This window comes from Peromyscus californicus, unplaced genomic scaffold (genome assembly GCF_007827085.1).
Source record: "Peromyscus californicus insignis strain IS unplaced genomic scaffold, ASM782708v3 Scaffold_9__1_contigs__length_137607984, whole genome shotgun sequence".
NCBI lineage: Eukaryota > Metazoa > Chordata > Mammalia > Rodentia > Cricetidae > Peromyscus > Peromyscus californicus.
Genome location: NW_026294617.1, coordinates 123,814,351 through 123,829,446, shown reverse-complemented (window position 1 = coordinate 123,829,446; position 15,096 = coordinate 123,814,351). Strand labels below are relative to the sequence as shown.

General features: G+C 42.0%; 1 protein-coding gene across 4 annotated transcripts in view; it reads right to left on the bottom strand.

The window, feature by feature from the left end:
• Positions 1–7,028: 7,028 nt before the first annotated feature.
• The window catches only part of Ssx2ip (SSX family member 2 interacting protein), a 48,925-nt gene continuing 40,857 nt past the window's right edge, over positions 7,029–15,096 (bottom strand). For all 4 annotated transcript variants that reach the window (XM_052730155.1, XM_052730154.1, XM_052730153.1 and 1 more), the window contains one exon: positions 7,029–10,593. In XM_052730155.1, the coding sequence (XP_052586115.1) occupies positions 10,416–10,593 (178 nt within the window). In that variant the 3' untranslated portion in view covers positions 7,029–10,415. The remainder of the gene's footprint in view (positions 10,594–15,096) is intronic.

Below are 15,096 nucleotides of genomic sequence, written 5' to 3'. Positions count from 1 at the left end.
TCCTTATCCGGAATGGATCTCAGCTAAACTGCTGCTCAAAAGCCTAAAAGCTTAACTGACTCTAATTCCTGGTCCTCATGCCTTATATACCTTTCTGCTTCCTGCCATCACTTCCTGTGATTAAAGGCGTGAGTCACCATGCCTGGCTGTTTCCAGTGTGGCTTTGAACTCACAGAGATCCAGATGATCTCTGCCTTTGGAATGTTAGGATTAAAGGTGTGTGTGACACCATTTTCTGGCCTCTGTCTGTCTAGTGGCTGTTCTGTTCTCGGACCCCAGATAAGTTTATTAGGATGCACAATATATTGGGGGACACAATATATCACCACAGTGGATCTCAGTGACTTGGCCCAATATGTAAAGTGTCCGTAAAGTTAAAAAAAAAACCCGGAGGAGTGTGGGGGTCCTCTTTCCTACTCTGCCTGTCAGCCATTAGTCTGAGAGGGGAAAGAGGCAGAAGGGTCATCAAAAATCTTTGTATGGGGTCCATGAGCAGGAATGGAGGGAGGCCCCCAGGAGATAGATTTCAGTGAATCAGCTCAACTTTATTGCAGAGCATAAGGAATATATAGGATTGGGGAGCGTTGGGGAGAACCCTAATTTGCATTGAGTGGCACGTTTCTATCCCAAGGCTCCGTATGTGGCAGTAGGTCCTGTAGCAGAGTTCCTAGCACAAGTCTTCTCAGCAGGGATCTGTGCCAAGGGTCAAGCTGAAGATGAATCAGGCATCTGGTTTAGAGACAGCCTTTAGATGAGGTCAGTCCTCCAGGCCCAGGGACATTCTCCAGATAAGGGCAGGTAGGGAGCAGGAAGCCTTGCTGGGGAGGGAGGGAGTTTCCATATTGCTGTGCTTAGAGAGAGCTGCCAGGCTATGGCAGACTGCAACCTCTAACCAGCCAGCATTGTATTCCAGCAGAGGAGAATTTGAAAAATGGTAAAATAGAGAAGAGATCTATCTGGGTTACTCAAAGGCAAATGTGGCAATATTTGTGTCGAGCTGGACTTCCTAAGGGGGGAAAACTGACAAAAAGCCAAATTGTGTGCTGAGCAGCTTCTGGGCGGCTTTAAAGCCTGAGGAGCAGTTCACAGGAGACATTGTGACAGCACAAGGCAGGGGAAGATGATCAAGCTGTCCCGGGGGTGCTGAGTGTACCCCCATACTAAGGAGGGTACGTTTCCCTACAGCGAAAGGTTAAGGGTGGAGATGGTTTGCCCAGGCACTCTCCCACCAGCGAGGTATGGTGGATGGAGAGGCAACAACCACAGCTACAGCCATCATGGCAACCCAGGGAAGCAGCAGGTGCGGCAGGCGAGAGCAGGATCACATTCACCTTTGCCATCAGTTGTGGAGAAATGTAGAAGCTCCATGCAAGAACTACAAGATATGGAAATGTAATGGCTCGGAGAGAATGAGCATTACAGGGAGCTAATTAAGTTAGTGCCTCCTCTCCATGCTTTGTACCCAACTTTGATCTGTGAAGGAAGCAACTGAGACAAATGGATGGAACCTTTCCATGCTGCATTAGACCTCGCTTAGGTTCGACTTTAGTATCTTCTTAGTTGTGAACCTCTGGTATCACTTGACACCACTCAGCACAGACGACAGACTTTGATGGTGTCTCATCAAGGTTATCTCTGGAACACCACTATTTGTTATGGAATGGTGGTTCAGGAGGCTTGTTGCCTTGTCTTGCCCATCATCTGAAAAAGGTTTGGTTATATGCATGACATAATGCTAACTTGAGTGTTTTGCAGATTTGGAAAGTTACTGGATAGATAACCAGGTACAAAGGTACTTCCACCTACCTTAAAACCCTATAGGGGCTGCGTTAATTAAAAAAAAAAAAACCCAAAAGGGTGGAAATGGACACTCCCAGAAGCCATATAGCCAGAAGCCTCACAGGCTAACTCTCTGAGAGTTGGTGGCCAGGGAAGGCCCTGAGGCCCCACAAACAATAAAGACTATTGCTAGGGCTGCTGTTTTTATGTCAGAACTAGATGGAAAGTCCCTCCTGCTAAAGACACCACATGTGCGTGCTGAGTGCGGAAAATGGGGAAACTGGGGTGGGAATGAACTGGACACTCCCACCTTCCTGGCTGGCTTTCACAGTGCCAGCAGGAGCCACGGAGGCTGCTGGGGGAGAACTGTCACCAACATTCCTGCTTCGCTATGAACCCTACATGCTACAATAGGAACATGCCAGGTAGATGTGGCTCAGATGGCATGGGTAAGATCAACAGCCTTATGATTGGATTTAGGGCCCACTACTCAAGGGTGAGTTCAAGCCTGGTACTGTATGCCCAAACAAAAGCCTGTGGCTGGGAGGTCATAGGTTCCAACAAGAAAGCTTCTTTTTTTTTTTCTTTTTTTTTTTTTTTAAAGATTTATTATGTATACAGTGTTCTGTTTGTATGTATGTCTGCACACCAGAAGAGGACACCAGATCTCATTATAGATGGTTGTGAGCCACCATGTGGTTGCTGGGAATTGAACTCAGGACCTCTGGAAGAGCAGTCAGTGCTCTTAACATCTGAGCCATCTCTCCAGCCCGAGGAAGCAACTTCTATGCCTGTCAAACTTCCTTCTAAATACTATGCTTATGCCCATAAACCAATGTTATTGTCAATTTAAATTCACGTTGTGCAATATTTGTTTAACTAAGCAAAGACATTTTGTATTTGTTTAATTATGTAAAGATGTGTTGCTGTTTTACCTTGCCTGCCTAAGGCACATGATTGGTCTAATAAGAAGCTGAATGGCCAATAGCTAGGCAAATAGGGATGGGCAGGGCAGGCGAGCAGAGAGAATAAGGAGGAATCTAGGCTCGAGAGAGGAGAATGAGGGAGAAAGAGACTGAGACGTCTGGGGCCAGCCAGGCAGCCACCAGCCTGCCAGCTAGCCAGACACCAAGTAGGACATACAGAATGAAAGGTAAAAAGCGCCAAAGCAAAACGTAGATGAAGAGAAACAGGTTAATTTAAATTTTAAGAACTAGAGGGACAAACATAAGGCAGAGCATTCATAAATAATGTCTCTGTGTCATGATCTGGGAGCTGGTTGGTGGCTCAAAAGAAAGTCTGTTACAGACTCATAACTGGTGATGCTCTTGAAAACAAGTGACTCGGGGCACAGTGGCCTCATTCTTAGCCATAAGTAGACATCTGTAGTCCCTTCTCAGGCTCAGAGGCCACTGTGAAGAGGAAACACAAAAGTCTTGAGAAGTGGGTGGAGAATTGTGTTAAGTTTCCTCCAAGACTGAACCATTCCATCCTGAAGGGAAAGCTCCTTAAGCAGGGAGGTTAAACAACTCAAAATAGCTTCAGGAAGTCCCTGAAACTGACCAGATTCACTAGACCCCCTCCCTGCCAGGGTAAGCAGTAAAAGCTGAGAGTCTCTTGCAGATGAACTGAAGCTGAGCCGCAAAGAAGACTCCCAGAAAAGACAAGCTGCAAAGAAGATTCTGAGACCAGACCAGCTGCCTGGAAGCCGCAGAAACCAGCTAAGCTGCCTGCAAGAAGTTTAGACCAATGGAAGCACCTGGAAAGGACACTCTCCGACCTGTTGAGCTGCCTGCAGGCTTGTCGTGCCAGGTCCCCAGCTTTGTGAGCTGTCACCCATGCTGGGGTGGGCTTTGGTGATACAGCTGTCTTGAGTCATCTCTGCTCCTGTAAGTGATCCCTCACCCTGTCCTCCAAGTGAACATGTATGACATCTCCCCAGAAGTTTTGTCACACAGCCAGTTCGCAGGACCAGGTTTCTGCCTGTCTAGGGGTGGAGTCTGCCATGGCCACTCCTGCAGATCTTGTTGCCTCTTACCTCCTGCGCTCTGTTTACACCTTGCACTGTTCAAAACACTGCTGGGTTGTTTTTTTTTTTTTATAATGAACTGCTATGCGAGTTGCCCATTTCGGCTTTTGTATATGTGACTTCCCATTGGATTTCCCTGAGTTACACACAGAATCAAACTCGAGTTTTCTGTGGGACCAGCACTGCTGACAATGCCCCTTAAAGACTATAGCAGGTAAGTGACCCCATACCTGGTCAAACACACATGGTGTCAGCCTCAGATGAAGACTATTTTGAAAAAAGGCACGTGATTGCATTTCTGTGACCATAGCTAAGTGTTGCACCAACACAATTGTTTGTGTTCTCTTGTACACTCTAAGACTGCTTCCATGCTAGGATGGCAGGGGAAGAAGGGCTTGCATATGTGCAATGGAGCCCTGAGGCTGCCATAAAAATGTTACCCATGAGTTTTTAACAAAGTGGGGCAGGAGAGGCGATGTTGCTGGGTCCTAATGGCTCCCTTGGGGGAGGGGGTGAGAAGGCGAGGGGTCAACGGCAGACACTGGGAATCAGGTAAAAGGTAAACAGCAGACTCATTTATTCAGCAATGGAAAATAATATACCCTCCTACCTCCCAGCACTCAGGATGCATCCTAATCTGGTGACATTGTGTAGTTGCCCCTCATTGGCTAGGCTCAGTGGTTAAGAGAACTTGCTGTTCTCTGGAAGACCCGAGTTCATTTCCCAGTCACAATAGGCAGCTCACAAAACCACCTGTAACTCCAACACCCTCTTCTGGCCTCTGTGCACACCACATGTACCACCCCCAACAAAACAGCAAAGGCATTCGGATAAAATGGCTTCATCGTGCATGTTAAGTGGCTAAGAAATACAAGCCCACTGTAATGCTTACACTTCACTTTGAGAAAGACTGAACATTGCATCAGTGGGTTCCAACATCTAAATGGTGACACGCTGGAGAGATGCAGAAGATGGGAGGGAAAATGGTACCATTAGGTGTGGGTGTAGTTTATAATGCACTGTGCACTGGAGCGACAGAGTATAATCGGAGATGGCTCTGCGCAGCTTGGCTCAGCTGGTAGCTGTTTCTCAGATCACACAAGGCAGAAACAGAGGCAAGGTTTGTACTATGCTTAAAATTATCCCCTTATATTGATTTGAATTTGTACAAATTTCTGGGATTTTGTTGTTTTTCATCATATATAAGCAAGTGTTCAGAACTATATATTAAGATACGTTATAACTTGCTTCCCTCTCAGGAACTACTGGTATCTGAGACAGGACTCAAAGTTCTGGGGAAGGAGACTGGGGCATAATTAATGAAACTTCAAATTGGAGTTGTTTAGAGAAGCAATGCACCATACACAGGGTGACCATTCATCACAGCTGATGCCTGCAGTACCAGTCACAAGTAGCCCCATCACTATCAAAAATTTTCCAGAAGTTTGCGGCTATCTGTAGCCATCAGACAGAGTGATAACTGAAATGTTATTAAGGGACTTAGTGTCTACAAAGCAAACTACCCTTCATAGGGAGGGACTGAGTCAATAGGAATGTCACTCCAGGATGTCACACAAAAGCCACCGTGTTTGGGATAGGTACACTTGTCTCTCTGGTCCTTACGGCCAATCCAGAGTTCACCTCAGATTTACCGATCTTTCTGCGCCTTACAAGAGCGAAGTTAAATTTGGAAGCGCTTATGAATTGTGTCCTGTGTCAAAAAATTTCCCTGACAAAATGAGCAACAGTGCCATAGAAAGACAGGGTCCACGCTAGTCTTTCAAAGTCCAGCACACTGTTTCTGTTTACTTCTTACAACAATGTGCCAAGCACTGTGTGGCCAGATGTTGGATTTCTGTTTTCCTTTGAGGCATTCCAGTGAAATTTTGTTTGAAAAGCTGAATTTCACTGACACCAAGTAACAGATTTTAGCAATTATATGTTTCTTTCCTTAAGTAGAATAAAATAACCAAAAAGTAGGTCTTTTACCTTTCGTGAAAAAAAGGCTTTTCAAGAGAAAAGAGAAAGAAAAGTGTTTAAAATCTGTTACTGTTTCCCAAAGCACTCGGCTCCACATAGGCTAAGAAGTGCACTTCACCAAATCTCTGCACCAAGTGAACGTCAGACATACAGGGTTACCGTGAGTCCACACTAGGCAAGAATTAAAAATTTAAAAACAATTTGGGAACTACGGCACTGCCAAGGAGGCAGGAGGTCGGGGACCGGAAGACACCAGTGCTCCGGTTCCACGTGGCACTGCCGAGGAGGCAGGAGGTCGGGGACCGGGAGACACCAGTGCTCTGGTTCCACGCTCCCTAGTTCTGCGGCCCAGGGCTCTCATTTAACACGAGCTTGTTATTAAATCTTAAAAGAAGGGTGTCAATATTCTTTCAGAGGTCTACTGAAAGAGCCAAAACAAAATGTGTTCGGTACACTGTATTTTAATAATAGGTAAAATACCATTTAAACGTTTTTAAATCTGTTATGACAAAGATTTTAAAATATGAGCCTTAAAATAAATGTTTCTTCCAAAGATAGAGAATCCTTGAAGCTTCCATAGTCACCAGTAAACCTATTGCAGAATTGTGCTTTTGTAGTGACTGAGTGGAAGAAGTGTCAGGATCAAGGACATTCCACGGCTGACTGTAAAAAGCTGTTTACCCCCCCCTCCCCCACACTTGTTCCCAGTCAGGCTGTAGGTGACGTTCAGGTCTGGACCTTAACAAGAACGCACACCAGTCACCAGTCGGCTCTTCATGATGTGAACATGTCCTTGACTGGGATGAAGATGGGGCCGCCTCAGCCACACAGGCCTTCCAGGAATGGAGCCTTTTCTATGACACTGTGACTTTCACTATGTGTCGTGGGATCTACTCCACCCTCAAACTCCGCAAAGGCTCAAGCACAGGCATCAGAGACAGAAAACAAGAGCTACCATTTCAGCTGGCAGAGCTTGAGAACTAAGGTCAGTATTACTGTCCCTTCTTCCAATGAAGAAATGTGCCGCTTAATTAAATCCATCCATACTTAACAACTTCCCAACAGATCTTAATATTGCTATCAGTTAAATGGTACACTTGATAAAGATATTCCAAAGTTTTCAACAGGCCAACACTGACGTGAGTCTGTATATGCCACTGGCATAACAGTATCTCCCGAACCCTTTGAAATGTGCTATTCCTAAGGGTTCACAAAAATAAAACTTCAACTAGTCAACTGGTGGTTTTAGATCAAATCATTTAATCAGTAGTCAGTAGTTCATTCCATTCTAATTTACATTCAGCCCCAGGAGAAAAAAAAAATCACCAAACACTCAATTTAGAAAACAGACTAAAATCACCCACTTCATGATCTCACCTGCTTGCTCACATCTTTGCTTTGTTTCTATTGGATGATAATCCATTTCTCCCCTGTGGGGATAAAGTCTTATCTGCTTTGCATATCAACATTTGTGAAAAACAAACCCTGCAAACCAATAAATGTATTCCATAGTGCATCCCACAGGAAATACCAGCAGGATTCATGGAAGCCAAGCATCGCTACTGTTATGAAATGGGCAAGAGGACCTGGGACAGTCCAGATGTGTGACTGACAAACCACTGGCTTATATGACAATTGAGGTTTGACAACTGGCATTCAACTCAGGGATTCTCAACGATCTGGTGAGTATGCCCATCTTCTGATCCTTGGGCCCTCATGACACATGACAAACCCCGTTATAACAGCAGGCCCTCCGCCCATGTTTACTGAATGGAAGAGTAAACACGAACATAGAGCAAAGTGTATTTACTGAAGTTCCACGATTCAACCCAAGAACATGTTCTGCACCGGTATATATACTTCTAAGAATTTTTACAGCAGGGCAATCAGAGAAGGGCTTTGTTAACTCACAGTGCTCCAAGCTTCCACACATTAGAAGCTGCCCCTGGGGTTCCAAAGCCTTTCAGATGGACCACAGGGGAGGTTAAAACTGGATTTCAAGCCCTCTCTCATCGTGCACCATAGAATATGTTTTCCCACAACAATAAGGTTATTACAAAACCTCTGGACAATCCTACTTAGCTGGGATAGGAACCACAGAATTATTCCCAAACAACGTATTGTATTTCATTTATACAATGAGGCAAAAAACTTGCTATGGATAGTACTGTAAACAAGTCATTTACTATTTGCTTCTGTAAGAAAATACTCCTTTATTAAATCTTAGCCATGGTTTTCTCCCATCACTGATTTTTCTATTAAGTTTTTAATCATTGTAAGTAACAGTTACTTAAGAGTAGAAACTATCTCAAGTTTTCAGAGCCAATTGTAAGCTTTGAAAATTCAAAATGGGTATGTCAAGTATGTAAAAACCAACTTGAGTTACAAAGTTTCAGGTTTCCATATTGACAAACAATAACAATATTGGTAAAGCACATATGATTACCAAGAGGCTTTTGAACCAAGGGACGCTGGCATTATCGCTCGAGTCATGAGACCAGCATGGCTGTATTGCTTGCACACTGCAAATGCCTGCCAAAAAAGGGCAGAGTTCGGGGAGCTTTCCTGGCAGCTCATGCTTTCCAGCACATCCCTCTGGCCCATCTCTGGGAAGTGTGTGATTAGGGATCATTTTAGAGTTGGAGTGGGCAGCAAACAAGAGAGCTAGGAGGATGTGCAGCTCTTGGCAGATTCGTGCACACCCCTAAAGCAAAGGGATCTGGCTTCCTTCTATGGTTTTTCCTTGGAAAGTCTCAGGGGTTTCTTTGCAGTATGAGAATTCAGCCCGTGCTGAAATGCAAACACAGCAAAAAAAGCAGGTGTTCTTTCCAGAAACCCCTCCTCATGGAATACAGCACAGTTATGATGAAAACCAGCAATGTTTGTATCTGGTCAAGGCTGTCATGGAGACAGAGCCCTGTGGGGATGTGGGGTAGAAATAATCAGTAACTACTTCACAACTTTGATTGCCTTCTTCAGCAGCAAGGTAATTATATCCCAGCTGGGTTCCTTCTCTGGACTACAGTAGTGTCTCTGAAATGTCACATCTTAAAGAGTGAAGAAGTGATCACACACCAGACTGAAGGTAGTGGCTCACACTCTCAAGCTAGCTCCTGGAACTGTGAGCATGGCTGGTAGCAAGAGAACGTTTTCTCAACAGCAAAGCCTCATGGGGCCGTGCTGTCTTACCAGCCCCAGACAAATGACTGCTGCTGCTGCTGCTGCTGCTGCTGCTGCATGACCTCACAGTCACAGAGTGAATGGACAACACCAGTTTTCTCTTTTGGTAGCATGATGAATTTAATGCAACAGCCACACAGAGGCAAGGAAAGAGAAAGGCAGACGGGGCTAACCTGCATCGCTGAGCAAGGACTGCTGCGTAGGCTTCTATGTGCAGAGTTAAGCGGGGGAGGCACTTAAAAGCTTTGGGATGAAAATCCATCCAGGAGAAGCCTGGGCCTAGGTCTACTTTGATTATTACCGTCATCTCTATCAATAGTAATATACTTCTCATGAAGAAACATGCAGCAGAAACATTAGAGACAAAAGAGCCTAAGACTGTTCTGAAAATGAAATGACACAGAGTGTCCAGAATGTCACATCTCAATTATAAAAGTCAATGTTTTTACACCGTCTCACTTCTTTAGCAGTAGTAGCTAGTGGAAAAGTTTTTAATTACAAAATTATTGGCAATGATATAAAGCCCTGGCTGGTACAGATATTACTGTACTGGCACACATTTGGTAAGGAAAATATCACCATCCAGCTATCTTAAATATCCTTTATCATCCAAATATCTTAAACCAATGCTCTTATATTGTTATTCAAAGATACTTTTGTCTTCCCCCATTACTCCATAATCAATATTCCTCTTAGAAATGATAACATTCACATATATAAAATAAAATATAATGTTTTAAAAATCTCAAAAATGTAGTGTTAGTAGTTCTAGTTATCCGAACTCAGTTTTCATGGAGTGGCTTTGAATTTTTATTGCCTAGATGGCTTAAAAATAAAATCTTAACTGTCGTGTGCAGTGGTCCTAACACACCTGTAAACACAATGCCACTGAAAACATTTTTATTGGCAGGAAATACTACACTCAAGCATTGTGTGAAATCCTGAAACTTTAAAGCCTCTTAACATAATCATGTATATCTATGTACAGAACATACATAAATTTCACTTTATGTAAAACATATGAAAGAGGTAATCTCAAAATCACACTAAACATAATAAATATAGAACTTGCTTTGTTAAAAATCTACAGTAGACATTCAAGTAAAGGCTAAACTTCCAATGCCAACCATATCTGGGACAAAAAATTTAATGTTTACAATAATCAGTCCCCTAAAAGTGCTATTTTCAATACCTGGGAGGGAAATCCATTCTAGTGCTTCTGTTTCATCCAAACATCATACATTCCTCTGTTCACAGAGCCAGCTGCTTCTGCTACCAACACACACCCAAAGCTTTTGCATCCTTTTAAATTGCTTAGCATTGCAGCTCTTTGGGGGAAGACTGGGAAGTCCAGACAAACAACCCAGACCATCTTAAATTAGATGACTGACTTTATGATACACCCTGTTTAATTCAGATTTTAGTGAGAACACTGCAGTCTATGCATCTAAGGTAAGTCGTCTCTTTCCACGTGAGAATTTGTGTAGGTGGAGGAGCATCCACTGTAGCAACCTTCCCGTGAGCCAGGTCTTGACACCACGCTCCATTTCTGATTTGTACATTCTCGTCCAACCTCACTTGCTTTAGTTTCTTCAGGAGTTATATTCAGCACATTGATTGAACTCCTGGAAAAAGTAAGGTAAATCTTAATAACTAATCGCCTGCTATGGTGATATTTTATTTGTATTAAAATGTTATTTGTATGTTAATAAATAAAGTTGCCCGGGGGTCAGAGCTATTAGCAAGCCATAGGAAAGCAGGGCAGTGGTAGCGTACACTTGTAATTCCAGCACTTGGTAGGCAGAGCTGGGTAAGTCTCTGTGTGTTCAGGGATACAGCCATTATTGGATACACATGCCTTTAATCTTAATACCAATCATGGAAAACCTGGAGGCCTATACAGACAGGCTGTGAGGAGGCGGTCATGTGGTTGGGTTTACAACCAATGAGAAGGCAGGACAGGAACTCTATATAAAGACTTTAACACAGGGGTAGCTCTGGTTCGGAGAGGTAGGACCACCGCAGGAGGAAGGGTAAGGTTTTAGCTCTTAGCTCTGACCTCTTGGCTTTCTTCTTTGCATTGGTTCTGTGTTTCTTATTTAATAAGAAGGTTGGATACATCTACATTTGGCGCCCAATGTGACAAGAATTCATTAAAAACCACTTGGCTTGGCTTGGCGGCAGGTCCGGTTTCCAGCCTGGGCGGCCCGGCTGCCTAGCTTGGGCCCAGGCCTGACTGACCCGCAGCTGGAGCTACTTGCAACTGCTACAAACAACTCAGACCTGCCCTGCTGAACAGGGCCCCTGCCTGTAAAGCCAAGGCTTGACTCGGCTCAAGCGGCTACACTCTCACTCTCACTCTCTCTCTCTCTCTCTCTCTCTCTCTCTCTCTCTCTCGCTCTCGCTCTCGCTCTCGCTCTCGCTCTCGCTCTCGCTCTCGCTCTCGCTCTCGCTCTCGCTCTCGCTCTCTCTCGCTGGATTCACACCTCGAACACCAGGTGGCTGTGAAATTCCCTGGGATTCTACTGTTCTACCCAGACTTGGTAAGTCAATTAACATATCTATTTAAAAGAGAATTTTTTTCTACATTAAAAAAAAAAATGGGCTTTATGTGTACATTGGAAGAAAATTGGGCTTTGTTTGAAATTTTAGGCACTCTGACAATGGAACAACTATATGAAAAGATTAATATTGATCGAATTATTCAGTTTATTACTTTTCTTATCCTCATTTTACTATTTAAAAAGATCGTCAACTTAAGTGCCAGGATAACAGTCTTAGAAAAACTTGTTAAACCGGTAAAAATGAATTATAGAGAAATTCAAATTCAGACAGAAGAAATAAATAGTGAAGTTGTTTCAAAATTGGATCATAAGGTTACAGAAAGAAAGCCAGTTTTCACACAATCACCCTTAATTTATCCAGTAGCCGTACAGCAGCTACCTGATGAAGAGAATGAACAAAATACTTGGGTTCCAGTTGAAATGTTAGACTTACGAAGATTTAAGGAGGCAATAGCATCTTATGGCATGCACTCCCCATATGTAAAGCAAATGTTAAACACCTGGTCAACTTGTAATAGGATTCTACCAAAGGACTGGCGGGAATTGGCACAGGCTGTTCTTGAACCCGGACAAAATCTCCAGTGGAAAATATGGTTCAGTAATGAGGTTAAAAATATAGAAAGACAATGGAGGGATAGCGGAATACAAGTCTGCCAGGATCAGCTTATTGGCGAAGGCCAATATGCTTCAGTACAAACACAATGTTCATATGATGTCCAAACCCTAGTTCTATGTAAAACGGTAGCTTTGAATGCATGGGACAGAGTTGAAGAACCAGGAAAAAAAACTGAGTCATTTACAAAGGTTATACAGGGCCCCAAAGAATCTTTCACAGATTTCTTACAAAGATTGACTTCAGCAGTACAAAAAATGGTCCCGAATTCAGAGGCTAGTCAGATAATAATTGAATCTTTAGCCTTTGAGAATGCAAATGCAGTGTGCAAAAGAATAATCAGGCCGTTAAAGGCAAGATCTGCACCTTTGGAAGATTGGATTAGAGATACAGTTAATGTAGAGGCTTATGACCATGATGATATGTGGGTAGGAAAAGCAATTTCAAAAGGTTTGAGCAATGTTAGATGTTTTGGATGTGGAAAGCAAGGACATTTGAAAAGGGATTGTAAACAGGTCATTCCTAGAAATAATGTTTCTTCAAGGAACACTGGCAACAGAATGCCCCTTCCTTCTGGAGTATGCAGAAGGTGTGGTAAGGGAAAACACTGGACCAACGAATGTAGATCAACAAGGGACAGACAGGGTAACCCTCTGCCTCGAGCTTCGGGAAACTCCCAGAGGGGCCTCAGGCAGGCCCCCACAGTAAATCCAGTTCAAACCTTTCCTGCAGTTGTAGAGGAAACTAAATAACTAATTATATATATATAACTAATTATATATATATATATATATATATATATAATTATATATAACTAATAAATAACAAATAACAGCGACTAAATAACCAAATGTCTATTGGAATAAATCATGTTAGTCGAGATGATGAAACAGAGAAAATAGGAAATACAGGAAAAAACATAAAGAAAATTTTTTGGCAAACTTCTATTAATGAACAAAGACCAAAACTAACAATAAAAATAAATGGTGTTTTGTTGTCTGGTCTGGTAGACACAGGTGCTGACATTACCATAATTGCACCAGAATTTTGGCATCCAACTTGGCCTCTTCAGGAGGTAAACATTCAACTCTTAGGAATTGGGACATTATCTAGAGTGAAACAAAGTGTAAGATGGCTTGAATGTATAGGTCCAGAAGGACAGAAAGGAAAATTAAAACCATATATGGCTAACATAGCTATGAACCTGTGGGGTCGAGACTTGTTACAACAGTGGAATACTCAGATTAATATCCCTCCAATCTCAGAAACAAATCATAAATTAGTACATGTTTCTGAGACAAATATTAAAAGATATTATTCTAATGAGTGCTCACCAGCCATCCATGTCATACAAGAACAGGGCACAACAACTGATAATCTTCCAAAAACATTAACAGCTCTACCTTTAAAATGGTCAACAGACAAGCCTGTATGGGTTCAGCAATGGCCTTTAACAACAGAGAAACTCCAGGCTTTACAAGAGCTGGTGGAAGAACAGTTAAATGCTCATCATATTGAAGAATCAACCAGCCCTTGGAATTCTCCTGTATTTGTTATAAAAAAAAAAATCTGGTAAATGGAGAATGGTAACAGACCTTAGAGCAATTAACAAAGTAATTCAGCCAATGGGCTCTTTACAATCTGGAATTCCTTTACCTACTCTGTTACCAAAAGGCTGGCCTCTCATAGTTATTGATTTAAAAGACTGTTTCTTTTCAATACCCTTACAAGAAAAAGACAGAGAAAGATTTGCTTTCACAGTGCCTACTTATAATAATTCTCAACCGGTTAAAAGATTTCAATGGAGGGTTCTCCCACAGGGAATGTTGAATAGCCCAACTTTGTGCCAATATTTTGTAAAACAGCCATTAGAAGTGGTACGTAAAAAATTTCCTAAATCTATAATTTATCATTATATGGATGACATTTTATTAGCTGATTCAAATGCAGATACTTTAGAAAGAATGTTTGAAAAAGTAAAGAAAATTTTGCCTTGCTGGGGATTACAAATTGCTTTAGAAAAGGTACAAAGAGGAGATTCTATTAATTATTTAGGATATAAAATAGAACTTCAAAAAATTAGACCTCAAAAAGTGCAAATTAGGAGAGATCGACTACAGACTCTTAATGACTTTCAAAGATTATTTGGAGACATTTCTCATCTAAGAACTATTGTTGGGGTAAAAAATGATGAACTGAATAATTTGTTTAAAACCTTAGAAGGTGATAAGGACTTAAATAGTCCAAGAGAATTATCACCTGAAGCTGAGAAAGAATTGGCCTTGGTAGAAAAGAAAGTACATGAAGGGCACGTAGATCGTATTGATCCAAAGCTGGATTGCATTTTGGTTATTTTACCTTCTAGGCATTCCCCAACAGGAATATTAATGCAAAGGGAAGATATTATATTGGAATGGATATTTTTACCAAATAAACCAAATAAAAAATTAAAAACTTATGTGGAAAAAATCTCTGACTTGATTTGGAAAGGAAAATTGAGACTTCGTCAATTAGCAGGAATAGAACCAGCAGAAATTGTCGTACCTTTAACTAAGGAGGACATTGAAAAATTATGGATAGAAAATGAAGCTTGGCAAAAAGCTTGTAGTAATTTTTTGGGAGAAATTAACAGCAATAGAATTGATCTTATAAAGAGAGCTGATTGGATCTTGCCTCGAATTGTGAGGAAAAAACCCATATCTGGAGTTCGTACATTTTATACAGATGCCAACAAACAAGGAAAGGCGGGTTACAAATCAGAAAATTTAAGTAAAGTGGTTCAAAGTACAAATGAGACAACTGAAGAAAAGGAACAAATCATCTATCCTAAGAAACAGAGTGAAATGGTGTATGGGTATGTTATCTAAAAAAATTTTATGTCTTCCTAAGTGTTTGTTTCTGCTTTTCTTTAAAGATTTAACACTATTTAACTTCTAATAGTCCCAGTTCAA